The 27,779-nt window shown below is 40.0% G+C and overlaps 1 protein-coding gene across 28 annotated transcripts in view; it reads right to left on the reverse strand.

The window, feature by feature from the left end:
* Nucleotides 1–11,020: 11,020 nt before the first annotated feature.
* kcnma1a (potassium large conductance calcium-activated channel, subfamily M, alpha member 1a) overlaps nt 11,021–27,779 on the reverse strand; it is a 158,029-nt gene continuing 141,270 nt past the window's right edge. For 21 of the 28 annotated variants that reach the window (XM_055018971.1, XM_055018973.1, XM_055018970.1 and 18 more), the window contains 3 exons: nt 20,890–21,114; nt 19,766–19,794; nt 11,021–15,735 (listed from right to left, as the gene is read on the reverse strand). In XM_055018971.1, coding sequence (XP_054874946.1) covers nt 15,584–15,735; nt 19,766–19,794; nt 20,890–21,114 — 406 coding nt within the window. In that variant the 3' untranslated portion in view covers nt 11,021–15,583. The remainder of the gene's footprint in view (nt 15,736–19,765; nt 19,795–20,889; nt 21,115–27,779) is intronic. The other 7 variants (XM_055018979.1, XM_055018983.1, XM_055018993.1 and 4 more) reach the window with 1 other exon arrangement.

The raw sequence follows: 27,779 nt of genomic DNA on the forward strand, positions 1-27,779 counted from the left end.
CATGTCTGTTGTCAAATTGATACAGATCTTAAAGTACTGTGGTGCTTTCACATTAATTTCTTCTGCCACCTCAATTCACTGTTTCCTAATAATTAAATGCGTGTCACAACATTTTCCCTGCATGAGTCCTATAGAGACAATCGACATGTTAATTACCCTGTGTTATTCATCATTACAACTGCAAATGAGGTCGAGAAAGATGCCTATAACTGACAAATCTCCCATCAAGTTATGAAGCTTGATTACCTTCACTTCAGAAGTGATGTAAGTGGAAAATCCATGGTGCTAAGATAAAGAGGAGATGCTTGGTTCATTGGGGCTTGAAAGACACCATGTTGAGCTTCAGTATAGCGTGTCACTCATCCACAAACAGATGAAGAAAAGGTCAGAGATAGCCTCATGCAATGTTTGTCCACTATGTCTCTTTCTGTTTATTTCCTATTTCTGTTAGCTTAAACATTAGTTTACAAGCTCATGTGCGAGAGTGCTTGCTTGCATGTGCTTATACTCTTTGCAACTTCTTCACAGGACCGTGTGACCATATTCCAGATGACATGTCATTCAGGAGCCTGGTCACTAGTGCTGGCTTTTCAAAATGACAAGGTTTATTTGTCTGTGTTTTGATATGCTCAGAGGAAACTGGGGCTGACAGCCGGAGGAGGCAGGAAGAGGGGAACCACAACAAGTTCCCCCCCCGCACGACACAAAATGTCATCCTTCCCCTGGCTGCGGTGCGTGCCCAGCCATCCTGCTGAAAAGAGCAGACATTTAAAACTTTGTGACATGTGTCACAGGCACTGCCATTGAGCCAGTGCTACTGACGGAGCTGGAATTGACAGGCCCCGAGCCACCGGAGCTGGCTGGGGGACACACCGAGTTTGGTGTGTGTCACTTCCTATCCTCGTCAGGGACGCATCCCGAGCTGCCACACCAACACAAACTGCATTATGGGGTGGGCGGGGAGTGCCGGAGTGGGTTGACATATGCTTGACGTGCGCTTTTGTGCATGTGAGGGGGATGAATGGGACGCTTGGCATCACGGACAGTAGATTAATTAAGGTATGAGCCACAGATCTACCTGGAGGCGATGCCCTCCTTGACCCTCTGCTCTGTCACTGCTGCTGCTCCTTGGGAACTTCCTGGCTGAACAAATGGCATGCCACTTCATCAGAGCAGATCAGTGACATTCTGCTATAGTAGCCCTGCAGGCTCCTGTACTAGCCACAGTGTGTGTCTATGCACTCAAACACAAAGTATAACTGTGAACCTACATATTTTCTGTGTAGCCATGATTCCGTGAGCCCCAGCTGGATGTCTGTACGTAGTAGTTGCTGGGATTTTGAGCTGTTGATAATAATTATGTTAATGAAATACAAGTAAGACCCAATTAAACCCAAATACTAAATTTTTGGGACTTGCATTAGAAATTTAAACTGGAGTTTGAGAAGTGAGAGGAATGCTCAATAAGAGTTTATGTCTGCTTGATTTTTGAGTGTAGCCACAAAAAAAAATGTAAATGATGATGTGAAACTTCTAAGTGTATCTATCTTTAATATTTAAAAAGTCTTGTTTAATTTTGTGTTCATAATAAAGCACTCTGACTTCTTGTAGACTTACTGCTAAATACAATGCTGCAAAACAAATATTTTTGGAACACTTTCACATTTAAGTTATGTTAAAATGTATTTAAATACTGTATAATCTCGTAGCTCTACATTTTGTGGGTGAAACAGCACCATTCACCTCCCCAAAAGGCACACTAGTGTGTGACTAGCTGTCAAGAGAACTAAGGACCAATCACCCCTTCACTAGATATCAGCCCACAGCCTGATGACTGATTGGCATGAGCTAATGCAAATTTACAAGGAGGCAGAGGGGGGGGGGAAAGAACTTGTCTTTATGAGTGACAACTGGCCACTGATAGCAGAGCAGCAAACAGGATGGGGTGAGATTTAGATTTAACTGTCCCCCTGGCTCTAGAAATTTCTCCCCCTCTTTCTCCCTCTCTGTCTGACATGCAAACTGTTTCCCCTCCTGCACCTGAAGACATTTGGCAGCGCACTGCTGTCTCACTTGATCCAGAGAAGCTGAAGGGGGGGAAGTGGCCCTTATTTCCGGGCCTGGTCTTAGATGAGTAACATTTGTCATTCGGGGTTGTGCTGTAGTAATTAGCTTGTCAGTGGGCACCAGGCTGAGCTGGCTCTTTCTGCTAAGAAAGATGGACAGACTGACACAGGAGCTGACAGCCAGTCGATAATGTGGCAATTAATGTCATAAATAATTCCACTGCCAATTATATCAAAATGGACCCTGTTCTTTCACAGGGTCTGGTACTCCCTTATCATTTCCTCTGATAAGGGGAACAACCGTCTTCATTCCCCCTATAATTATGGGGCTTTTTATATGGAAATATAACATGGCCTCGCTCCCCCACATGTTTATAGCACAGGGGCAAAAAGTACAAAGCAGGAGACACGGACACTAAATGTAACATGCTAATGAATGTGTTTTGTGGCCTTTTACCCTGGGTATGTCAGTGGGTCATATAGCAAGGCTGTGAGACATTTCAAATGTCACTGGCATGTGCAAAAGTGGAAAAACTTCATTTGAAAATGCAGGCAATTATGTTAGAGAGATCGATTTGAACTGATATTCTAAAGGTTGCAAAAGCTTAACCAACAGTGAGAATATTGATCCTGATGCCTCATCGCTTGGTGGGAAAAATTATATCCATTCTCTGTCTTCAAGATGCAGGTCAATCAATCGCAACAAGTGAGAATACATGATGAGCCGGAATCGGCAAGGGTTCACTGAATAGGAAATGTGCTGTATATTGGAGGGAGGTAAAAGTGGGAAAGTGGGAATTTGCTTTGAAATGCTTATTATTCGCCGCCTCGGCCTGTTTCCACGGGCTCATTTGTCTCGACAAGTGACTCAGTCACTGTGAATGGTCCCCATCAGCCTGACACTAAACTCTTCCTGTGAAATGTATGAGCAAATAAAGTGAGCTCAGCACATGTAAAGCCCTCCTAATGCATTGTAAAACAGCCTTAAACACATCAGATGTATCTTCGGGATGGGAAGGTCGCTCTGATGGTAATATATGGTCTGTGCTGCGAAGTCTCAAGGTCGTGGCAAATTCGCCTACATAATGCATGATTTCCCGTTACTCCAACAGACTCCAATAATGCATTGCAAGCCTTGAGATGAAAATTTTACTAAGTAAATCAGCCACCTTGCTGGCAGTTCTATTACCCCCCTATCTGCACTGGCAGAGAAAATGAGTAATTCTAAATAATAACACATAGTAACAAATCCTATTTACTACTCAGGGAGAGAAAAGCTGCAGTGGATGTAAAACTCTTAGCAGCTTTTTCTTCTTCATCTTGCCTGTATGGATTTTACTTCAGTTTATTGTTTGTTGTGTGCAACTGTGAAAATGTGTTCTTTGTACTTTATGGAGATGAGTGTGTCACTCCTCCACTTGTCACTGTCCTCTTGTTAGATTGTGTGCGTAATTATTGTGTCATTTATTGCACGAGAATTCCTTGCTTTGAATAACACAGTTAAATGACCCTGTTAGCATAATTAATTTAACCATCCTGAGGGGCTGCAAAGTCGCAGCCTCATGAATATTAATTATTGTCAGTGTCAGTGCTAAATATTGTACGACAACAATGCAACATGTTTTTGTTTTGTTTGTTTGAAGTGATACATTGTTTGATGCAGTTTCCACTGAAATTTCCACTCTTTTGTTCTGATTTGCGATCACTTTCTCAATTTTTTTTCTTTTAACAATAAGACGTTTGCATAGAAGCAATATGATAAAAACAGTGCTTTTCAATAGCCGCATGTTATCAGCTGAATATTTAAACAGACACTTCCTCTTTTCTTGGTTTCTGCATCATTAAAACAACAACCGCATTCATTTGGCAGAGAACATACAGTAATTATTCATAATGGTATGGCAGAGGGCATGTAAAGTTTGCATTTCAGCGTTCGCACCCTAAGGCCCTACAGCTATACTTTACATGACACAAAGCATCAACCATTGATTTTGCATGCTTGACTTGAAGAATCAAACATTTCAAAGGAAATTCCTGGAAATATTGGCATTTGCTTCTTTTTTCCTAGCAGGTCCTGAGGGTGGAGATTGTGATTGTGTGTGTGTGTTTCTAACAAGTGGACATGAAAAGGAACCAGAAAAAGCCCCCAGGAGAAACAGATGATTTCCTCACATGGGCAATTCTATATGACTCCATTGAGGCACAAGAGAATACTTGAACAAACAGTGTACTGTACATTGAGCCAAGTGATGTGCGCCTACACTACGCGTGATAGCATGGTCTTAAGTTCAGATGGCTGCTGCAGTATATGTGACTGTCGTTCTGGATCACCATGGGAAGCCCGGTGGATGCAGAGATTACACCCCCCTCTGCCACATTTCAAATCAGAAGAGGATATTTCCCATGAACGTCTGTGAACTGTAAACAGTGTTCATGCATTCAATATGAACACACACGTCATGGGCCCCGCAGTGGTGTGACCTGAGGGAGGAGTGTGTTGCGTTGCATGTCAGACTGTGTGGTATTTCCTGCGGCACTGAGTCTATCTCTGGGGTCCTCTGGAGGGCAGCCTCTAAAACGGCTCGACTTGGCCTTGGCCGATGACAGTGACATACGGAGGCAGTCGATTTTTGACACACGGCTTTGAGTAATGGTGAGGAAAAGGTGAGGGAGATCTGTTCTGGGGCCATTCTTAAAGACATGGAGATCTGGCTGCCCCACCCCCCTGGGGCATGGCTTAGCACAAATGAAATCCTTGAATCATGAATACTCTGGAGGTGAGGCGCTATTTACTGCAGCCAATCTTGCTTTTATGGAAACAATATTGGTGGTCAGTGGTTGGGAGCTCATGTTTTAAGTATGGTGTTTACTATTGCTTTGGATAGCATGTGTATAGAAATACATTTTTTATGTTGTTTTTTCTTTGTGTGTTGTGTGGCAATGCGGCTGGTAATGTATGTAACTGATGAAAAGCACATTATTATGACTGTAAAGAAAATATGTTTCAAAAATGCAGCAAATTTGAGGTTGAATTCTTTGTCTAAAACTGTCGAATTTTTGAAACTACAAAGGTAAAAACACAGACCGCATTGACCGCAAGTTCCATGTAGGTATAGCATTTCTTCACGTTCTTAGCTTAGCATGTAGCCTGCTAACATTTTCTGCAACAAAGTATAGCTGAGTGTGTCGAGGATCTCATTGGTCTGCAGGTATTTGGTCATAAACCAACCTATTGGGCAAATGTTAAGTTAGAAGTGATCCTCTAGGGAGCATGAATTTGAACCAAATTTCATGGCAATCTCTCTAAAAGCTTTGAGACAATAGTTTAGGCCGTATCTAACAAGACTGTACGCACAATCTATGCTAACATTTAAAAATGTCACCCATATGGTGCTAGAGATAAACGTCCAGCATCGCCATTCCCTGAGGAACATGGATATCTGCATAGATTTCCATGGCAGCACATACTGTTGGGGTATTTCTGCCTGGACCACAAACATTTTAGCAGTAGCATGCTGAAAATAATTTTTATTCTAGAAGTTAAGTATTGCTTCAGTCAAAGCTGAGTTGTTCTCACAACAAACAATACAAATCATTCATGCAGATGGTGATTTAATGCCAATAGCACAAAATATTGATCTATTCACAAGAGTTAGTTTGAATGTCCCTGAGCTAAAGGTTTATTGGTTGTTATGCTTCTCTTCTATGTGTGGGTAAAGTTTGGCCGTGAACCTTCGCATTTGGGTATCAGGAATGTTTTTTTTTCTCCCTCTCTCTGTCAGACAAGCTGATAGGCCTAACCTTGTCTGTCTTTCCAAACATATTGATTAGTCTGTGAGAAGAGAAGCTATGAGACCGGGTGCAGGGGCTAAACTTGAAGTAATTCACTTCCTACTAATAACATCCCATTATTTCACATAGCGAGGAAAAGTTTTACACTATGTTTTTGCAGAAATTATTGTACACGAGCAACATTTTCCAGTTTTGACCAAACGATGAAAGAGTTAAACGAACAGCGCTGTATTATTAGTGATACCAGGATGAAAACCAAGCTGTCTGACTTGAGAACATAATCTTGATTTCACGATAAACCACCAGTTACAGTGACAGCCGTCTTGCATGTGAGAGTCTGCTATTGTTTGTGTGTCAGATGGAAAATCCAACCGTCAGCGACAGGCTTCGTGACGGAGATTCACCAACTTCTCCAGAAGAGGACATTCAACACAAATTACAAATGGCAGTGGCAGGCAGAAAAAAGAGAAAAGCCAACCCTTGTGCCTTTGTTGTTCTCCTTTAATTCTGTTAATCGCCCCCAGGTAAAGATTAGCTGCTCTTGCCAATTTAATTCAGCCTCAAATGATGCTGCTACAAGGTCACTTTTTCTTTTCTTCCTCTCTTCCCCTTTCTCTTTATTCAACCCCTTCTCGCCTCCCCCCACTCTCACTTCCATCCCACCTAACTCTCTCCTCCATTTCTCTTTCCGTGAGCAGGATTGAGTTGTCATGTAGTTCTAATAGGCAGCACAGGGAATCATTAGTCCACCTCGGCTCCCTGACTGATGGGTATTTCACTCCAATCATCTGAGTACTGTGCGTGTGTTTGCGTAGGTGTGTGTGTGTGTGTGTGTGTGTGTGTGTGTGTGTGTGTGTGTGTGTAGAAGGAGAAAGAGCCCTCCCTCTCCTCACCCTCTCCTCACCCTCCACACACACACAGACATCACCATCCCCCCACCCGCCGCAGCATTGTGCGCCCGCTGCTATTGACGGAGTGTCAGAGCTGAGGGGAGACGTCTTAATCAACTTGGACACACTGGGCATTGATTTGACAAGCTGCTGTAATGACCTTCTTGTTTTCGTAAAGGATCACTGTTTATCTGGGCCACAACTGATGCACTGAGCGTGCCTCATCGTCATGGAAACTATTATCACAGCTGAATTGGGATGGGGCTCGGTCTTCGGATCCCCCCCTCTTTCTCTCTGTCTCTGTCACATAGACAAACACACTCTCTCTGCCGCACATATCGATATGTTTGAGGTGATGCAGTATGTGTGTGCACTGTAACCTATATATGTGCGTTTTTGTGTATCTGTGCTCGAAGGCGATGTTAACGCTTCCGGTCGAAGTCGTCAGGGGTCAAAAGGGAGATGCTATAATTGGTGTCAACATCTCTCACGTCAGTGTTATGGAAATCATTACAGACTGCATGAATTGACCGTTTCATTTACCTGCCTCCCAGCTCTTCTGGAAAATTATTTTAAACGTTAGAGCTCATTGATTGACTAAATGACCCATCACGACTTCTAAAATGGACAGTTGGTCCTCAGTGAGGAAAACGAGGGAGCAAAATATTTTGTCATTTTCAAAGATACAAGAAATGGTTTTAAGCTTGAAAGCAATATTCACAGGTTTCTCCACCTCATATGTTTTTGATTGGCCAATGCGTGTTGAAAGATAGAAAAAAAACAAGATTATCTTTGTGTGGTGCTCCATCACCTGGCTCGTGGCCACAGTCACACCCTGCTGCCTTAAGAAGCAGAAAAAAAAGACACTCTGCTGAGTTGATTTGCAGGGATCTCAGGTTCAGGGTGCTGTCAGCTTCTGTCAGGGCAATCAGCAACACTCAGCCTCCCTTGAATAGCCAGCACAGCAGACGGTAAATATTATTGGCATTCTGACACCCTCTCGCTGCGACGAAGTGTGTAAAATTGTTAATAAGGAACATGATGGGGCCACTGCATGCTGTCCCGAGAATGGAAAAGCTTGCTCTTGTTGGCAGTTACCCAAATAACAGGATGAGGCGTCTAAGGACAGGTGATTTAAGTCCTTAGCTGAGTGGTGGAGAGGTTTGTTTTGGCAGAGAGGAAGTAAAGAAAAGTCACCGAGGTCACATGGTAAACATTGTCCTTGTGCTTTATCCATCAGTACAGCTCCTTATAAAATGTACATGGAGACCCTTGTATGCACTGTTTGGAAAAATTGCTAAAGACACCATCCATATACGAGGCACTTGAGCACTTGAGGGCTATTGTACATTATGTATGATAGTAATCTCAATGATACTAAAGCAGGTAGGCTAAAGGTTGTCTGTGAGTCAGCTTTAAGTATGGCTGGGAACGAGCTGCTTGTTTACTGAAATCCACTGTTATTAGTTATTTCTATGCCTCCCTCTGAAAGTCTCAATGTGACACCATGATAAGGCAAACAGTATTCCTCCCTTTGCATAGGGCAGGTAAGTCATTATTTTTAAAGGCATAGTATCTCCAAGTCGCAGAAGGGCGCGTTGATAGCAGAATAAAGTACACAATCGTAAACGTTTATGCCAGTATTTCTCACTGTATGATTACGTTTTTATGGTTCATATTCTGATATGGCTTGTTTTTGCTGCCACCGCCAGAGAAATGAGACTAGGCCCAGAGGTGGCATTTCTCCTTTACTTTATGGCGGCGAATGGAGACGGTGGGGGTTGATGCCTGGAGGTGAGTCCTGCTCAGTTTCGTTTGGTAAACACACTGCCAAGCTAAATGGCTGATCAATCAATTTCAGTGGGATCGATCTGCATCAGTTCTGCCTGCATGCACACACCCGGAGCCACTTTATTGTAAATCAATCATTTTGAAAACATCTCACAGAGGGGCCCGTCCTCACTAACAAGCCATCAATTCCAGCTGCCTGTGTAGCACCCTTATCAGGCCACAAATCAACAGCCACACAAACATCTGCTCCATTTCCATCGCTTTCCCCCTCCGCCTCACTCTGTCTTTTACCCCCAGCCCCGTCCCCGCCGCTTGTTGTGTTTTGATGGTGTGTCTGGCGAGGAGAAGAGAGGAGAGGCTGCGAATCTTCACCACACCACTTAAGATAACCCAAGGGTAATAGTGTTTGCACATTTGAGAGAGAAATGAGGACAAATGCCAGGGTGGGTCATACATTCTCCTTCTGACCGGCTGTTTGACGTTGGAGTGTGAAATTGCACACTTCAGCTGAGGAGGAGGAGGAGGAGGAGGAGGAGGGCAGGGCCCAGAGACTTATGAGATGTCCACTGATTTCTAGCTATGAGATAGGAGTGGCTCGTTGTCTGAGAAGTCATCTTGCCACATCATAACACCTCAGGATTGGTGCCGCTCACGGTGTTTGAAGGATTCTCCGGAGATATCGCCGTACCCTTGACACAGGCGACACGGTGTTTAGTCAGTGTATCGAGACGCAGATTATTTGAGTTGGAAAATTGCTGCGTTACATAAAGGTTAAAAATCCGTTAACTTTGGCGCTATTTAATGACATGCTTATCTCCGCACAGGCTTTGCTTTGACATGTTGTGGCTCTAACAGGGGGGAAAGAGGATTACTTTCTCTGTAAATCATTGGCTTCTGCAATAACTGTATCTGCAAGCCAAATCCACATTAAGATGCCTCACATCCCGATGTGATGCACATTCACAGCGCTGACATGACAGCGCAGCGAGATACCTGGTATGATGTCCTTTGCTCATCCACTGTCACCGTCTCCGTGGAGATATACGAGCCAGTGTGGACAGAAGCTATTCCCACCCATCACTGTGGATCCCCATTGATTGACAGTCTGACAGGTGAAAGTGATGGAGCAGCTAATAGCATGTCAGTAAACGTAAATCAAGACTAATGCCTGACTCAATGGATAGGCGGATTGGTGGTTCAACCTGGACGCCGGGGTCACCAGCCCCTCGGCGGGGTGGGGATTGGTAAAATGCAGCATGCGTTCGTCTGAGGCTTCCCCTGGTGATAGTCAAGGTCAGGTGCAGCGTCTATTGCAATTTTACTGTGCCTGCTGGTACTTTATAAAGCATTGATGTGACATGCAAGTGCACTGATAAGGTGTCTGGTGATGAAAGTATAGCTTGAACACAGTTGATCCCAGTGGTGGGAACAGCACTCAGATGCTTTACTTAAAGACCCTGCAAACATCTGCTGCTTACAGTGCACAATAGGGGTCTTCATGACCACGCAGTTTTAGGAAAAATTTTGCTTTTTGGACTTGAGAGGTTTCTGTGCATCTCATCTCTCTTGTCTGTGCTCATTTTACTGAAGGCAGAACTCTTCAAAAAGAAACGCCACGTACGTCCCTGCAAGAGTCAGGATTCCGCAACATTTGAATTAAAATGAGACAGTTGTACTTTTGTTTTTGTTTTTCCTTATGTTGTCTGGTCATTGTTGCTCAAATCTGACCACACTGCACCCACACAGATCTGATGAAGCAGGTTAGCTGATATATCATTAAGATATAAAGCTTATGGATGCTAATTTTTTTCTGAACATACAGTTGTTGCCTAGTTAATTGTGAAAATTAAATACAGAACACAGTGAAAACCTTTCTGAAACCAGGCATTCAAAATATCAGTAAATAATACTGAATTGAATTCAGTAATTTTTTTTACTGATATTTTGAATTCAATTACGTTTTTATTGGTTAAGTATGTATGCACATAATAATGTTCAGGAGTATCAAAAACTTGAAAGTATTGTTAGGAATTGACTCTTTCAAAGTTGTATCATCATATATTCTAGCTGTTATTATAGAATTATATGATTTTATTCTTACTAAGAACACCTAATCGGGTCAGCCAAGGCATTAATTTTAACAACACATTATGCAATGTAATTTTATTTATAAAAATTTAAGATATATGTAATAAGTTGATCATGTGTTTTGCATGAAAAATCTTAATATGCTACGCAAGTGAAAGCAGTAGCAGGAAAATATTTTGGGGGCATTAAAGTATGACATTTCCCTTAGCAATGGCATCACAAAAACTAAAATTCTTATAGAAAATAGACATATTTCAAATATATATATTACCATACAATTAAAAGTACAGTACTTGTAAATGTCTATTGTTACACTTATTATTCATGAAACTAGTGCAGTACAATAACTGAAAAAGGCTTTTCTTGCTTGAATAAAAAGGGAGAATTTCCATGTTTAGAACACAAATACATCCATTTTAATTTGAGAAAATACAAAAAGAAACCATGTACAATCTATGTACAAACTTTTTGTACAAGACAGTATATTTATCAGCAGATTATATTTGACAGAGTCAGGTAGATCAACTCAGCACCATCAAATAATCCATTTATCCATCATATCTAGAACACATCCAAACTAATTAGACTGCTATGTCAAACTCCTGTTTGCTGCAATGATGATGTGCCATCAAATCATATCTGTGATACGCAACAGCAATAGCTTGAATTCTTCCTGAACTGATAGGCAGCCAAAAAAACAAACAAAAAATATTCGCAACTTTTCTTTAAAAAAAATTGCTGAATGCAATTTTAATGTATTATTAAGACTTGAGACCCACCTCCCATCCCCCATAAGTATTTTATATTCTTATATATCTAGTACAATTCCCAGCAAATAAGTTATTATATCCATCCTTTACAGCAAAAAATAGATTAACAAAAATAATAATAATACATACTTTAACAGTAACATGTGACGCATCATACTCTTTGATTTGTTCAGTGGAAAACGACACATCTGATGTTACAGGCGTGGGCCTCTACGTGCATCGTTCAGTCATCCATATCTCACTACACTACATGACACAACCTGATAACCTGTAACCAAGCGCACAGCAGAGACGATATGTGTGGGTCGTACTCTGGGGCTTGTGTCCGTCTGCCCCAGCAGCCCCTCAGGCTTCCTGAATGCCACTTTTCGCTTTAGTGGGACTTTACATGGGCCCTCCTCTTGACCTTCTGCACTGCCTGGCACCATACTGGCATGGAGGCACTGATGGCTTGGATGTTCTCCATGTCAGTATGAGACACTGATCTCAAAGTGTAAAAAAAAAACAAACACAAAACGCCCGGACTCGACTCCCTCAAAGCGAGCCTGTGTCCCTGAATGACTGAAGGATGCTTTGCTCAACTAAACAATTCATGGCACTTCAAAAACACTCTAAAAACTTTAGAGGTATACAATGCAAAGACCTAAAAACATCTAATAGAGACATTTGAAAAGGTGTAGGAAGGAGAGACATCTCAATCCAGTGTTGTGAATAATGCCAGCCTGAATGATTTGCACAATGACGGTTCAGGTAGAAAAAGCACAGTAATCAAGTATAATGAAAATAAATGGTGCATTACTTTGTGAGTTCATGTTAATGCCAGTTTGCAGCATGTACCGTGTTATTTCTGTGCAGTGCTGTGTTTAAGTACCTCGAAAATACTCTGTAAACAAATAAGAAGCAGTGGTGACAGTTTGTGACAGATAATGACAAGCTGACAAAATGGAATGTAAACCCTGTAATAACACAAAGTAATAAAAACAGGAAAACTAAGGATGCTCTCTCTTTTGATAACAATTGCTGAATTGGTGCTACCTTACATCTTAGTAATGGCTGTTAAACCAGATCAAATTCCGCCTAACTTTTCCTTGTGTCACATACAGTACTTGAATAGTCTCTGCATTCCTACAAGAATCCAAGATCTTTCATTTTCCAGATACATGTTTGTCTTTTTTTTTTTTTAAACATAACAATCAGTTTGTCGATTCTATGTATAATGAGTCATTGCCATTATCAAATATTAATAATTCCTTATTGTCCAGGCTAGCAAGTATGCCATTAACAACCCAATTATACATACATTTTACTCACATATTTTCTGAAAAGAAATCTATTTGCTACAATGTGTGACAACGATGTAATCACAGTTCAAAAGTTCACTTCAGGACAATGTGTATGAGGCTTCAGTATAGTTGCACCACACCCAACAGACGGACATTGAAGCTCAGATCATTTTGTTTGAGAAAGAAATGGTCTATATAATGGGTTGAGTTTACACAAACATATTTAGCACAATATAATCTTTTTCATGTTCCAAAATTGGCTTCTATTTTTAGAATGACTTTTCCTTTACAACCTATAGAAGAGGATATCTGCAATAAACAGACAGCGTCTCCCTGTCATGTGTTTGAAATCATACTTTGTGGAAAACACCAGCACACTGTGCTGTCGTGTACACACTCTTCCTCCACACTAGGGACCTAATTTAGGTCAAACATGTCTAATGAAGGTCATTCACTTCTGGCCTGCACACAGTGGGAGCAACTATATATTATTCTCATTATTTTTACCACTCTAATTTGCTCTCAAATTAAATACATTTACCTCCCAATACAGAATTATTTTACGTCTATCATTTCATATGCATGTTCTCAGCTAGGGATGCTTAGTAGTAGACACACTATTTAGTAGACACTGTACCTGTGCAACTAAAGGAGGCTTCAGATGAGCCTAAAATTATTTCTACAAGCACTCAACAGAGCCGAGCTGCCAGGCTGAAGATGGTGGTTTCAAAATGCAAGCTAGTCTAAGCTTTATTAGCTCCAGAGTGATGCAGTTTGTTAAAGAGGGGCCAAGGGGGATAAAAAAATAATCCTTTGTTTCAATACAATGTGAAACAAATAGTGATATAGTCAAACATAAAATCCTTTGATATGTAATTGTAACTAAAGATTTTAATTGAGCCTTTGTCTCCTAGATTACTTTTCACTTAATTCTTGACTAGAAAAATAAGTACAAATTGATTATGTCTGTGGATATAAAATTATAATGTTTAAATCCAACTACATATTTGTATGAAGTTTACTATTAGGAGTACAAGGCTACCGGGTCAATCCTCCATTCTTGTCACACCTGGATTTGGATCTACGAGTGACCTTAACGTGCAAAATGAGCCTGCACACAGGCTAGAGTGAAGAACACACGTTGCTATAATGTCCTTATGAGCAGTCTATGGCATTGTTGCATTTCCACCAACTATGCTCGAGCATTTCCTCATGTTAGTAGACTGAACACAGCAGTTTAACTCCTGAGAGTTTTGAGGCATGTGACATCTGGATTGGCAACAGAGAACATCCAAGCTCTTTACTGCCTCTGTGCCAACCCTGTGCCAGGCAGTTGCTCTGATCAAAGGAGGACCCATTTATGCCCACTTTTATGCAATATGTGGCATTTCTTTCCTCAAACATGAACTTTTATGTAACAGACATGACATGAAAAAAATAAAATAAAATACACCACTCTTCTTTGTGATCCCAATTCTGCCGTGGATATCACGGCAATGCGTTTAGAGTGGGCACGCTGCTGCTGCTGCTGCTGCTTGTGTTAGGTCCGCTCAATCATAGTTGGGGATTTTGGATGCAACTTAATGTCTTTGTTAGTAGATCCAAATCCTGTAGACAATCCTAGTGTTTGTTTCTACCATGACTTAATTTTTTTTAGAGCTAAAATCCCACATGCTGTTCCTCCAAAGGTGCACCATCACATACAAACCAATAGAGGGGTGGGTGACGGCACTGATGAGCGCAACACCAGAAGGACAAGTGGCTGCGATGCGCGCACACACACACACACACACACACACACACACACACACACACACACACACACACACACACACACACACACACACACACATACACAGAGCGTGTACATAAACACCCCTGAATGCATGAAGGACGGGGCAGGTTGCTTTTTTCATCCTTCTCATGTATTCAGGCAAATTAACCACACTGTGTCTGTTATGAAGGGGGCTCAGGCACATATCATGCGAGCTTGAAACGGAGTCACAGCCTTTTGTTTTCTGATGTATCAGCAGAATACATGTAGGTACAGGGTTCTCTTTCAGCCAGCATACACCAACACTGCACCATTCTCTGAGTTCCGAGATTATTGTTTTGCAAGATGATTTTGTTCTGCAGACCTGGAATGCTCTCACTCAACATGAGTCAAGGTGAAACAGCAAACCTTAAGCAATGACGTGATGTAGAACAAACCAAGAACAAGATTAGTATGCCTCCAAAGCCAAGCAGCCCTTTCTTCCCTCCTTCCTTTCTTCCTCACTTCTCTCCATCATCTCCTCAGAGACATTTTATTGGGGTGGGGGTCTGATGTTTCCAGTTGTTCTGTCAAAAGAAACTTGTTCAGTTTTAGTGCAAATAGAACAGAAGCAGACAGGAGATATGACGCCGATGAACCCAGCTGGTTTGATGCGACACTTCTGGGTGAATCTTTGGGAGATGATATGATCAGTTTATCGCTGCAACCCTCATCCTCCAATAACCAGTCACCTTAGCCATGGAGTCTGGTCACATGAAGAGGTGAACTATTGCAAAGAATTACAGGAAGTACTCTTTTTTTTGTCAACTCTTAAAATAATTCCAAAAAGTGCTAGGGGGAAAGGGGCTGTACAATCCTTATTTGATTGTCATTATGTACATCTCTATGGATACATTAATAAATAAAACAATGTCCAAGAGCATGGAAGTAACATTAAAGGTATACACATAGGAGGTCCCTTCCAGTCTGGGTTCCTGTCCAACCCTTGATTAGAAGAATGAGTGAAGAGAAATGTGTCAGTCTTCAGCATCACTGTCGATATCATCAACACTCCTCCACTGGTGATCTCTTCCCGTCTCTTTTGAAAGAGCGCATAGATGTCTAGTGAGTCAGCAAGGAAACCTGGTGTTCAGCATTCATCTTCGACTTCTCTGATTGGTGGAATCAGACTACTAGTGGATTTGTATTGGTTGACTTGGTTGGCCATGTGAGTGCTCATGGGCTTGATCTGAATGTTCCGTGGGTAGGCATTTTCTGGTTCATCTGTAAACCATTTCTTTTCTGAAGGGGACAAGGTGAGAGAGGAGGAAAACATGAAGTTAGTATAAAAATGTATGCAACATTTGGTTATTCACAACCATACTGCCTCAGTTTAAGTAAGTTTTGCATGGCATTCTTCGTGACTAGCATCAAACTGTGACGTCCTGGTAAAGTTTGGGTTCTTGTGCATTGAGCCAATTTGAAGTTGACATGGTGGCATTGTCCATTGTCCAATACAACTATGTATGTATGTGGATTTATCAGAATTCTATTGTTTGTTAGTTTGTTTTCATAGTTTCTCCTGTAATCTCACTGGACAGATAGGTGTGGTTTTATTGATTGGTTTTAAGACGTCTGTCTCGGAGAGATTTCTGCTGCCACCACAATATATGCAAGCATGGAATTTAGTCTGCGGTGCAAACGGCATTTTGAAATCACATCTAAACAAGCTGTCTTGAGCTTTTAGTGGGACTTCTTTCTACCAAAATACAGCCTAAAGGCTATTGAGCATGTTTTGTTGACCATCAGGACTGAAGATGTGGCAGGACTGCATGCAAAGTCAATGCAAAGATGCAGCTATGTACACTTACAGTCGCCAGTTTGCCCGAGGCAGTGCGATGTGAAGGGAATGTTGAAAATGATTTGAACTTGAGCAAAAAAATTCATGCTTAATCCAAGGTTGTGTATTTATAATTCATGAATCAATCGAGTCAAAAAAGAGAGACTGGAGGAAAATTATAGTTTTGATAGTAGGCTTACACACTATTAAGGTATACCATGGGATTTAGAAATCCAGAGATGCTCAATTAATATGCTGTACTCCACTGCACAACCTGTGCCACTGGAGATTTGTCAGGATACAGGCAACTGAAGGAACAGTCCAGCAGCCAAGTAGACAAAGACTGTAGCTACCGGTGGAGATGCAGGAATCCTTGTTTTGTAATATTTGTGGTTCAGACACGAGGAACCGGGTAACCAAGCCATTATTATCAAGAGTGGTCTGCAAATCCCTCTGCATGAGTGCAGCATTTGAACAAATATTCAACATGGCGGGGAACACAGGGAACACAATCATCCACCATTGCTCCCAACTAAAGGCAGATGTTCATCTTCTCCATTAGAAAATCTGAATGATTAGGTCGGCTAGATGGACAGCACAAAACCCACAGAGGATCAGTTAGTTTTTAACTAGTTTGTACTTGTAGTCTAACTGATTTATTAAGCTTCATTATTCAGTCTTGTCCACTTAATATGGGCTAAATTGTTTATTCAGTCAAAACTCCTACAACGCTATTTTTTTTAGCAAATTCATGCCTAAAAGAGTATGTCTTGTCTTTGTGGTATAAGAGGTGCAATCAAGACATTCAGAGTCTGTATCTTCTGCAACAGATGCATTTAATAACTCTCATAAATGAGGATTCAATGTGATGTAACACGTTTAAATTCAGGACCTAAATTACTCTTGTTTTTGTGACCACTTTTCTATTTCAGTATTGACCTGCAGAAACAGCATCATGTCGATGTTTGCAAGGATCTCAGTCTACAAGCCCGGGATGACCCAAACTTTATGTCCAGGGTGGTCGAGAGTTGGGTCTACAGCTACAACCCAGAGATAGTGCAGCAGTCTTTGAGGTGGAAGAGCCTGCAGTCTCCAATACTAAAAAGACACATTCGGCCAGGAGCACACCAGGAGCATGGTCACTGTTTTCTTCAACATTCACGTCATTGTGCAAAGTGAATTCATCCTCCAAGGGCAGATTGTCAATGGCGTATTCTACTAATGTGTCCTGAAGTGTCAGAAGGGGAACATTTGAACTGAACTGTGGTGCCATGGCAAGCGGGCGCTCCGTTATGACAGTGCACCTACGAACAGCGCACTGAAAATGCACAAGCTATTTGATTGCACACCACTGTTGCTCCCAATCCAGCCTAGTCTCCAAATTGGGCTCCCTGTCAGTTCCTTTTCTATCCAAAATTATATTCAAGTTTAAGGGTCACTCTTTTGGAACAGCTTGCATGACAGGACTTCCAGAAAGCATCGCTGGAGCACTGGGGGGCAAGGTGACTACTCTAAAGGGGACAGAGGACAAATTTAGCTCAGGTACAGTTGTTGGTTTTTATAGACGCAGACTCAGAACTTTCTGATTGCTCCTTGAAACTTAACCCACAGAACAGATTATCTGTGAGTAGTATTAAAAGTTTATTTTGCACTTGTACCGGTAATGATATGTTTTTTATTCAGAAGGCACATAATATAAGTCAAAAGACTTTATTGCCAGCAAGACTCATCCAAGATATTGGCATTAGACAGCATTGTAGCAATGTCATGCTTTTTTTTTAGCTCCTTTTGTTTGTTGGTTTGCTTTTTTACAAATACTGAAACAATGGATACACTACAAAACAAACTGTCACGCAGGCATACACTACACACAATGGTCAGAGTGTTAGCTACTAGCAAACTACAGAGCCTGCACAGTTGGTACATTAGCAGTTTGTGGTAAATACACAGACACATCTTCTAAATGTCTATTCTCAGTGCTGTGGCCACCACAAATAAAATTCCATTGCCTTCCATTGCATTTGGGTTGCCACAGAAATCACAGAAATGGATACCTCTGAGTCTGCTGAAGTAAAACCTGAAACTATCTGCGTGGTTATTTACCATGAGTGTTATGTCAGGAAAACTGTTATGTCTTTTGCAATTTGGTTAATCTGGTTCTTAAGCTAATAATTTACAGTAAAGTAGATCATATCCTCAACAGTCACATTTCATAGTAAGCGCTCATGTAATCACTGTCAGCGTGCGAGAAGGGAGGAGATTTGAAAGAGTTGGATGTGTCATTTTGGAGAGAATCTCTTCATGATTAAGTAGGCTATGAGAGCAGTGTTTCTGAGGAAAGGGAAGGGTGTGTGCCAGCTGTCAGAAGTTTGTAAACTCTCTCCCAGCACTTCACAGGCATCTGCAATGCCATTCAAGATGTCACTTCCTTTTGGGTGAAGTTGTAGTCTCAAATTTTAACTTTGCCATGTGGAGCAAACCTCGTGTGCGCGCGCGTGTGTGTGGATGTGTTTGTGTTCCATGCAGGCTTGCATGTGTGCAGATTCATTTGTGTGGGCTCGCGCGTGTGTGTCAGCAAGCTTAAGGCTGCAGGGCTGTGTGTTACAGCACAGACATTTGATGTGTAGAATTGTGCCTGAGGTGAAGCAAGATGTCTGCCATCTCTCTCCAGAGTCTGTTGCTGATACGGTGAACTTAGTGATGTCGCCTCAAACCACCATAGCAGGTGCACAGGGTTACAAGGAGGAAACTTACAGACTCATATCCCCCTTCAATTTAAACTTTAAATTGGTCACACCTCCCACTTTCTTGGTGTGACCGATGGCACAGGGCTGGACACACTTTCTTAAAGTTCTGTGAAGAAGTAAGCAATTTGGCTGCATCAGGGGGATTTGAATCAGTCTGACCTACATGTGAGCTACGGTGTAGGCTTGTACAGTCGTTCCAAAACATGTCATTACTCCGTGCTTTATGCTGATGCTGGTATAATAAAAACCTACTGTACTCAACTGAAGCATAAATATCTGAAAGTCTGCTACAGTCATCTGCATTTGATAGGAGGGAAGATACGCAAACACACAGACCTCTCACACAATGCAAACCATCTCAAGTTCAAATAAATCATAAGAAGGCATGATAAATAATGGAAATAAACAATGTGGAAAAGGATTTGTCTGGAGGAGAAAAGAAAACTCATATCATCAAGTAAATAACTCAGGTAAGGGCACAAAAGAAAGGAGGAGGGGTTCGTCTCAACCTCATGCAATGTGGAGATGGTCCTGATCATGGCAGGGAGGAGGCAGGAGCAGCAGCAGACATTTTGCTTTCCAGATGAAAGCAAAACTTAAACTGAGGCATGGTTTACTTAACATCTGAAGAACGTAATAAATAAAACAAACTCCCCTCGTCATAACAATATCCACAGAGGACATAGTTATGATGAGAACCCCAGGTAAAGGTTGCTAAGTCATGCAGAATCGTTAACTTGCATACCTTGGCCCATTCTATTCATCCTTGTTGCACTTCAGAAAGAGAGGTAAGTAATCTACTGTAAGTGAGTAGTATTTACAGTCAATACACAACTGACAAATCACTACCAGTCTACCTAATGCTTACATATGCTTACTACAGTAATTAGGCTACATAATACATCTTAATTTTAAGATGTATTAAGGGCTTGTAATCTACTATTTCATAATTCTTGAGTACGATTGTAACAAATCTGCATGCTTTTAGACTATGTCACAATTTCAAAAAAATACTTCATTCTCCCAAATCAAAAATGAATTCAAAATTTTGGGGGAGAAAATGAGGAATATATATAACATCTAGGTCAAAATATTTCACCAAATTTGGAAAAAAAAAAAAGATTATAACTGTATAATAAACAGAACAGGAAATAAGAACCTGCTCAACATGGACATGCAATAAAGCAGTACAGATGCACCATGAATAACAAAATATCAACACTGCTAATGAGGGATGAGTATCAGCGTATCACTAATGTCAAGCCAAATTTGCTTTATAATAGTATCAGCCATAGGAGGTTAATCACAATACATTACATCCATGATCCAGGCATACTGATCATGTTCACAAATATCCAACAAACAACAGTTATTTACTCCACAAATGCTACGAGTTAGACACAAAACAGCTAAATATTACAACATACAACAGGTAGACCAAACAACATACTGAATGTGTGTTGTGGCTGAGGCATTTACTGCAAGTTTGTTTCCAACCACAATGGCTGTGTCATCCAAACAAGTGACTTTAGAGTTGCCAAAAACTCCTAAGAAAGGAGTCTCAGCAGTCTTTGAGTTTAATAAATGAGCCCAGCTTTTCACAAAGTGACTTCACCAATTTGCTAATGTCATGTTATGATTGCTGTGATGTGAGAGTGAAGACCACATGCAGATGATTATGAAAGAAACACGCCAACACTGTGCATGGACGCAGAGCACAAATCACAAACACACAGTACACAATAAATCATCGGTGCACGTGTTGTCACAGTCTGCACACAAACACACACACCTTCAAAATACACGTCAGATACGACACACTAAAAACATGCAGACTAGAACTCTACAGGGACGTGTGAGTGTGCTTACTTCTGTTTGTCGCGGGCCTCCCGGGTCTTGCTGCTGCGGTTCTGCCGGTTGGAGGGGGGGATGGAGTGCACGGAGGAGCTCTTTTTGCTGGAGGAATGGGAGGAGTGGGAAGAGTGGGATAAGCTTGTCCGGGACTGGCCAGCGTTGTGGTCGAACTGCATGAGGCAGAAGATCAGGTCTGTGGGCACCAGCTCAAACTCGTATGGGGGGTTTGTGATCACATATCTGGATTGGAAAACAAATGGTAGAAAGGATTAAACTTCTTCACGAGAACATTTAAGGGAGGAATATAGATGAACATTTGAAATGGTAGGAACTTGCTTTGGTTATTTTCGGATTTTAACTTGCAGTGCAGAACTTTTATCTCCCCCTTCTGGCAGTGACAGTAATTACACCTCATGGGTTTTTGCTCTAGTTCCTGTTGTCACTACCCAATATGCAGTCACAGTCATAACCTTGATCTCTGTAGCTACGGTTGCTTCCCTTTTAGGATCTGGCAAAACCAGCAATTTCCGGTGCAAGAATGTCACCACGGAAACCACATTTACAACTAGAAAAGCACTCATAGAGCGCAGTACTCCGCCAAGGCTGTTCATTCCCCCATATGTCATTGTCAGAAATGCAGCATATTTTTGTAGAAATGCAGCATTTTTTATTAGTTAATGATGATCAAAAATCACGGCAACATAGAATGTGTCCATTTAATATAGATGTACACAAACGAAATGATCTTGCGCTGAGCACAGGCGTGTGTTATGCATGTGTACGTTATGGACGGACACTGAATCGCGTTACCTAAATATGTAGCTGGCGGTGGCAATTGAAAGGGCTCAGAAACGCCCCCACTATTTAATCAGTTGTTCCTTGTGTCATTTACAACGGATAAGTCCTGATAAGTCCACAGCGGTTGATCTGTAGTAGGATCACAATCATGTGATGTAGTGTTCACTTGTTGTCATGGTTACAGTGACGTCGTGCCGCTATCTCACAATGATACAGAAATCTTTAACAAATCCTTGGATCCAGACTATAAGCTGCATCACTACCAAAATCTAATCCATTGGTCCCTGTGTCATTTCTGACCTTCCCTGTAAATTTCATCCAAATCTGTTAGTCCGTTTTTGAGTAATGTTGTGCACAGAAAGACAGACAGACGGACAAACGTATGCCGATCGTCACATAACTCTGCCGCGTTCATTTGCAGAGTAAAAGATCATAAAAATGCATCTCAAGTTAAAGTACTGGTTTAACAAACAGCGCAAGTCCCTTCCAATCATGTGCAAAACTACAGTTTTAATTAGAATTTTATTGAAAAATCCTCAAATCTATAAAAATACAAATTAATTTCAAAAGATTAGCCTCTGCTTTCTACTACATCGTTGATTTGTTCAATACAGGTTTCAAGTTTTCACATTATTCTGGTCTAAGTTGCCTTTTAGATGAGGACTGACTTCTAAACAACCTGTGATTATAAAGTTACTTAACTTAGGTTACTTGTTAATAGACGTTTTGCATCTCTTTCAGTTGTTTCATGTTTCTTTGTTGTCATTTTGCATCTGTGGAAGTTTTGTGTCTATTTGTTGTAGTTTTGTGTTTCTTTGTGCTCATTTTACATCTCTGATTGTTGTGTTCCATGATTATTTTACCTCTCATTGTAAATGTTTTGTGTCTTTGTATTAATTTTCTGTCTACTTGTGGTTGTCTCAAATCACTCTGTAGTCATATTACATCTGTGGTCATTTTGTACTAGTCTCTAGTAGCAGTAGTAGTGGTAATAGTAGTAGCAGTAGTAGTAGTAGTCTGTGTACCTTTATTGTAATTTTATGACTGTTCTCTGTAAACTCTGGCTTAGTTAATGATTGTTTAGTTTTTTGTTTGCAGTGTTTTCGTTGTTGCTTTGTTTGCTTCTCTTTGTGGATGTTTGTCTCTCCATAGCAGGCTTCTGTCATCTCGGAATTGTCATGAATCTTTTTGTTGTTGTTTTGTGACTCTTTATAGTTGGTTTGTGTCTCATTGTAGATTTTTTTGCAGCTCTTTGTGGTCATGTTGCCTGTTGTAGTTGTTGTTTTGTGTCTGATTGTAGTTGTGTTGTGTGTCATTCTAGTTGTTGTGTGTCTCATTGTAATTGATTTATGTCTATTTTAGTCATTTTCTCTCTCATTGTAATCATTTTGTGTCTGATTTCAGTTGTTTTGAATCTTGTTTTCTGTCTATTTTTTGTAATTTTGTAACTATGAAGTTTTCGTGACATTTTGGACGACATACTCAACTATGACATTTTTGTGATGTTTTGGATGACATACTAAACTATGACATTTTTTCCACAATTTGGAGGACATACTAAACTATGACGGTTAAGGGACATTTTCGACGACGTACGTTTTTGTGACATTTTGGACGACATACTAAACTATGACTTTTTTTTTTAAAGTTATTTTTTGGCTTTATTGACAAGTACAGTTAGTAGTAAGGCGTTTTTTTTGTGCCAAAATTCAAGATGATTTTTTTTTTCAAAGAAAACCTTACCATGAACTGGAATCGAACCCGGGTCTCTGACACAGTCTTGTTTATAAGCTCCCTTCTTATCCAGTTGAGCTACTTGGGAAACTATATTGTATTCGTTGCACAACATACTAAACTATGATTTTTTCTGTGATATTCTGGATGTCATACTAAACAATGTATGTGTTCTAAGTTGTTTTGAGGCCCTTTTGCTGGTTTTATTCAATAGATAAGTAGAGAGGAAGACAGAAAAATGGGGAGGACCTGCACTAAAGGGCCGTGAACTAGAACTGAACCTCTGTCTCTGACACAGTTCTATTTATGAGCTGCTTTCTCAACCAACTGAGCTACTTGAGAACATTGTTTCCACTTGGACGACATACTATTGCGTTTTTTTGCGCCAAAATTCAAGATGATTTTTTTTTCAAAGAAAACCTTGCCATGAACTGGAATCGAACCTGGGTCTCTGACACAGTCTTGTCTATAAGCTCCCTTCTTATCCAGTTGAGCTACTTGGGAACCTTTATTGTATTTGTTGGACAACATACTAAACTATGATTTTTTCTGTGATATTCTGGATGTCATACTAAACAATGTATGTATTCGAAGTTGTTTTGAGGCCCTTTTGCTGGTTTTATTCAATAGATAAGTAGAGAGGAAGACAGAAAAATGGGGAGGACCTGCACTAAAGGGCCGTGAACTAGAATTGAACCTCTGTCTCTGACACAGTCCTGTTTATGAGCTGCTTTCTCAACCAACTGAGCTACTTGAGAACATTTTTTCCGCTTGTTGGACGACATACTATGGCGTTTTTTGCGCCAAAATTAAAGATGATATTTTTTTTCAAAGAAAACCTTTCTGGAGTGTTTTTCACGGCCTCCTTTACATTATTTCATCATATGGCACGTTTTTATAACATGTTTGAAAAATCCCATTTTTTTTCGACATAGTATAGTAAGGCGTTTTTTTTGCGCCAAAATTCATGATGATTTCTTTTTCAAAGAAAACCCTTCTGGAGTGTTTTTCACGGCCTCCTTTACATTATTTCATCATATGGCACGTTTTTACAACATGTTTGAAAAATCCCATTTTTTTTCGACATAGTATAGTAAGGCGTTTTTTTTGCGCCAAAATTCAAGATGATTTCTTTTTCAAAGAAAACCCTTCTGGAGTGTTTTTCATGGCCTCCTTTACATTATTTCATCATATGGCATGTTTTTACAACATGTTTGAAAAATCCCATTTTTTTTCGACATAGTATAGTAAGGCGTTTTTTTTGCGCCAAAATTCAAGATGATTTTTTTTTCAAAGAAAACCTTTCTGGAGTGTTTTTCACGGCCTCCTTTACATTATTTCATCATATGGCACGTTTTTACAACATGTTTGAAAAATGGCATTTTTTTTCGACATAGTATAGTAAGGCGTTTTTTTTGCGCCAAAATTCAAGATGATTTTTTTTTCAAAGAAAACCTTTCTGGAGTGTTTTTCACGGCCTCCTTTACATTATTTCATCATATGGCACGTTTTTACAACATGTTTGAAAAATGGCATTTTTTTTCGACATAGTATAGTAAGGCGTTTTTTTTGCGCCAAAATTCATGATGATTTTTTTTTCAAAGAAAACCTTTCTGGAGTGTTTTTCATGGCCTCCTTTACATTATTTCATCATATGGCATGTTTTTACAACATGTTTGAAAAATGGCCATTTTTTTTCGACATAGTATAGTAAGGCGTTTTTTTTGCGCCAAAATTCATGATGATTTTTTTTTCAAAGAAAACCTTTCTGGAGTGTTTTTCACGGCCTCCTTTACATTATTTCATCATATGGCACGTTTTTACAACATGTTTGAAAAATGGCATTTTTTTTCGACATAGTATAGTAAGGCGTTTTTTTTGCGCCAAAATTCAAGATGATTTTTTTTTCAAAGAAAACCTTTCTGGAGTGTTTTTCACGGCCTCCTTTACATTATTTCATCATATGGCACGTTTTTACAACATGTTTGAAAAATGGCATTTTTTTTCGACATAGTATAGTAAGGCGTTTTTTTTGCGCCAAAATTCAAGATGATTTTTTTTTCAAAGAAAACCTTTCTGGAGTGTTTTTCACGGCCTCCTTTACATTATTTCATCATATGGCACGTTTTTACAACATGTTTGAAAAATGGCATTTTTTTTCGACATAGTATAGTAAGGCGTTTTTTTTGCGCCAAAATTCATGATGATTTTTTTTTCAAAGAAAACCTTTCTGGAGTGTTTTTCACGGCCTCCTTTACATTATTTCATCATATGGCACGTTTTTACAACATGTTTGAAAAATGGCACTTTTTTTCGACATAGTATAGTAAGGCGTTTTTTTTGCGCCAAAATTCAAGATGATTTCTTTTTCAAAGAAAACCCTTCTGGAGTGTTTTTCACGGCCTCCTTTACATTATTTCATCATATGGCACGTTTTTACAACATGTTTGAAAAATGGCAGTTTTTTTCGACATAGTATAGTAAGGTGTTTTTTTTGCGCCAAAATTCAAGATGATTTTTTTTTTCAAAGAAAACCTTACCATGAACTGGAATCGAACCCGGGTCTCTGACACAGTCTTGTTTATAAGCTCCCTTCTTATCCAGTTGAGCTACTTGGGAAACTATATTGTATTCGTTGCACAACATACTAAACTATGATTTTTTCTGTGATATTCTGGATGTCATACTAAACAATGTATGTGTTCTAAGTTGTTTTGAGGCCCTTTTGCTGGTTTTATTCAATAGATAAGTAGAGAGGAAGACAGAAAAATGGGGAGAACCTGCACTAAAGGGCCGTGAACTAGAATTGAACCTCTGTCTCTGACACAGTTCTATTTATGAGCTGCTTTCTCAACCAACTGAGCTACTTGAGAACATTGTTCCCACTTGTTGGACGACATACTATTGCGTTTTTTTGCGCCAAAATTCAAGATGATTTTTTTTTCAAAGAAAACCTTGCCATGAACTGGAATCGAACCTGGGTCTCTGACACAGTCTTGTCTATAAGCTCCCTTCTTATCCAGTTGAGCTACTTGGGAACCTTTATTGTATTTGTTGGACAACATACTAAACTATGATTTTTTCTGTGATATTCTGGATGTCATACTAAACAATGTATGTATTCTAAGTTGTTTTGAGGCCCTTTTGCTGGTTTTATTCAATAGATAAGTAGAGAGGAAGACAGAAAAATGGGGAGGACCTGCACTAAAGGGCCGTGAACTAGAACTGAACCTCTGTCTCTGACACAGTCCTGTTTATGAGCTGCTTTCTCAACCAACTGAGCTACTTGAGAACATTTTTTCCGCTTGTTGGACGAAATACTATGGCGTTTTTTGCGCCAAAATTAAAGATGATATTTTTTTTCAAAGAAAACCTTTCTGGAGTGTTTTTCACGGCCTCCTTTACATTATTTCATCATATGGCACGTTTTTATAACATGTTTGAAAAATCACATTTTTTTTCGACATAGTATAGTAAGGCGTTTTTTTTGCGCCAAAATTCATGATGATTTCTTTTTCAAAGAAAACCCTTCTGGAGTGTTTTTCACGGCCTCCTTTACATTATTTCATCATATGGCACGTTTTTACAACATGTTTGAAAAATGGCACTTTTTTTCGACATAGTATAGTAAGGCGTTTTTTTTGCACCAAAATTCAAGATGATTTTTTTTTCAAAGAAAACCTTTCTGGAGTGTTTTTCACGTCCTCCTTTACATTATTTCATCATATGGCATGTTTTTACAACATGGTTGAAAAATCCCATTTTTTTTTGACATAGTATAGTAAGGCGTTTTTTTTGCACCAAAATTCAAGATGATTTTTTTTTCAAAGAAAACCTTTCTGGAGTGTTTTTCACGGCCTCCTTTACATTATTTCATCATATGGCACGTTTTTACAACATGTTTGAAAAATGGCATTTTTTTTCGACATAGTATAGTAAGGCGTTTTTTTTGCGCCAAAATTCAAGATGATTTTTTTTTCAAAGAAAACCTTTCTGGAGTGTTTTTTACGGCCTCCTTTACATTATTTCATCATATGGCACGTTTTTACAACATGTTTGAAAAATGGCATTTTTTTTCGACATAGTATAGTAAGGCGTTTTTTTTGCGCCAAAATTCAAGATGATTTTTTTTTCAAAGAAAACCTTTCTGGAGTGTTTTTCACGGCCTCCTTTACATTATTTCATCATATGGCACGTTTTTACAACATGTTTGAAAAATGGCATTTTTTTTCGACATAGTATAGTAAGGCATTTTTTTTGCGCCAAAATTCAAGATGATTTTTTTTTCAAAGAAAACCTTTCTGGAGTGTTTTTCACGGCCTCCTTTACATTATTTCATCATATGGCACGTTTTTACAACATGTTTGAAAAAT

The sequence above is a fragment of the Amphiprion ocellaris genome, chromosome 16 (assembly GCF_022539595.1).
Source record: "Amphiprion ocellaris isolate individual 3 ecotype Okinawa chromosome 16, ASM2253959v1, whole genome shotgun sequence".
NCBI lineage: Eukaryota > Metazoa > Chordata > Actinopteri > Pomacentridae > Amphiprion > Amphiprion ocellaris.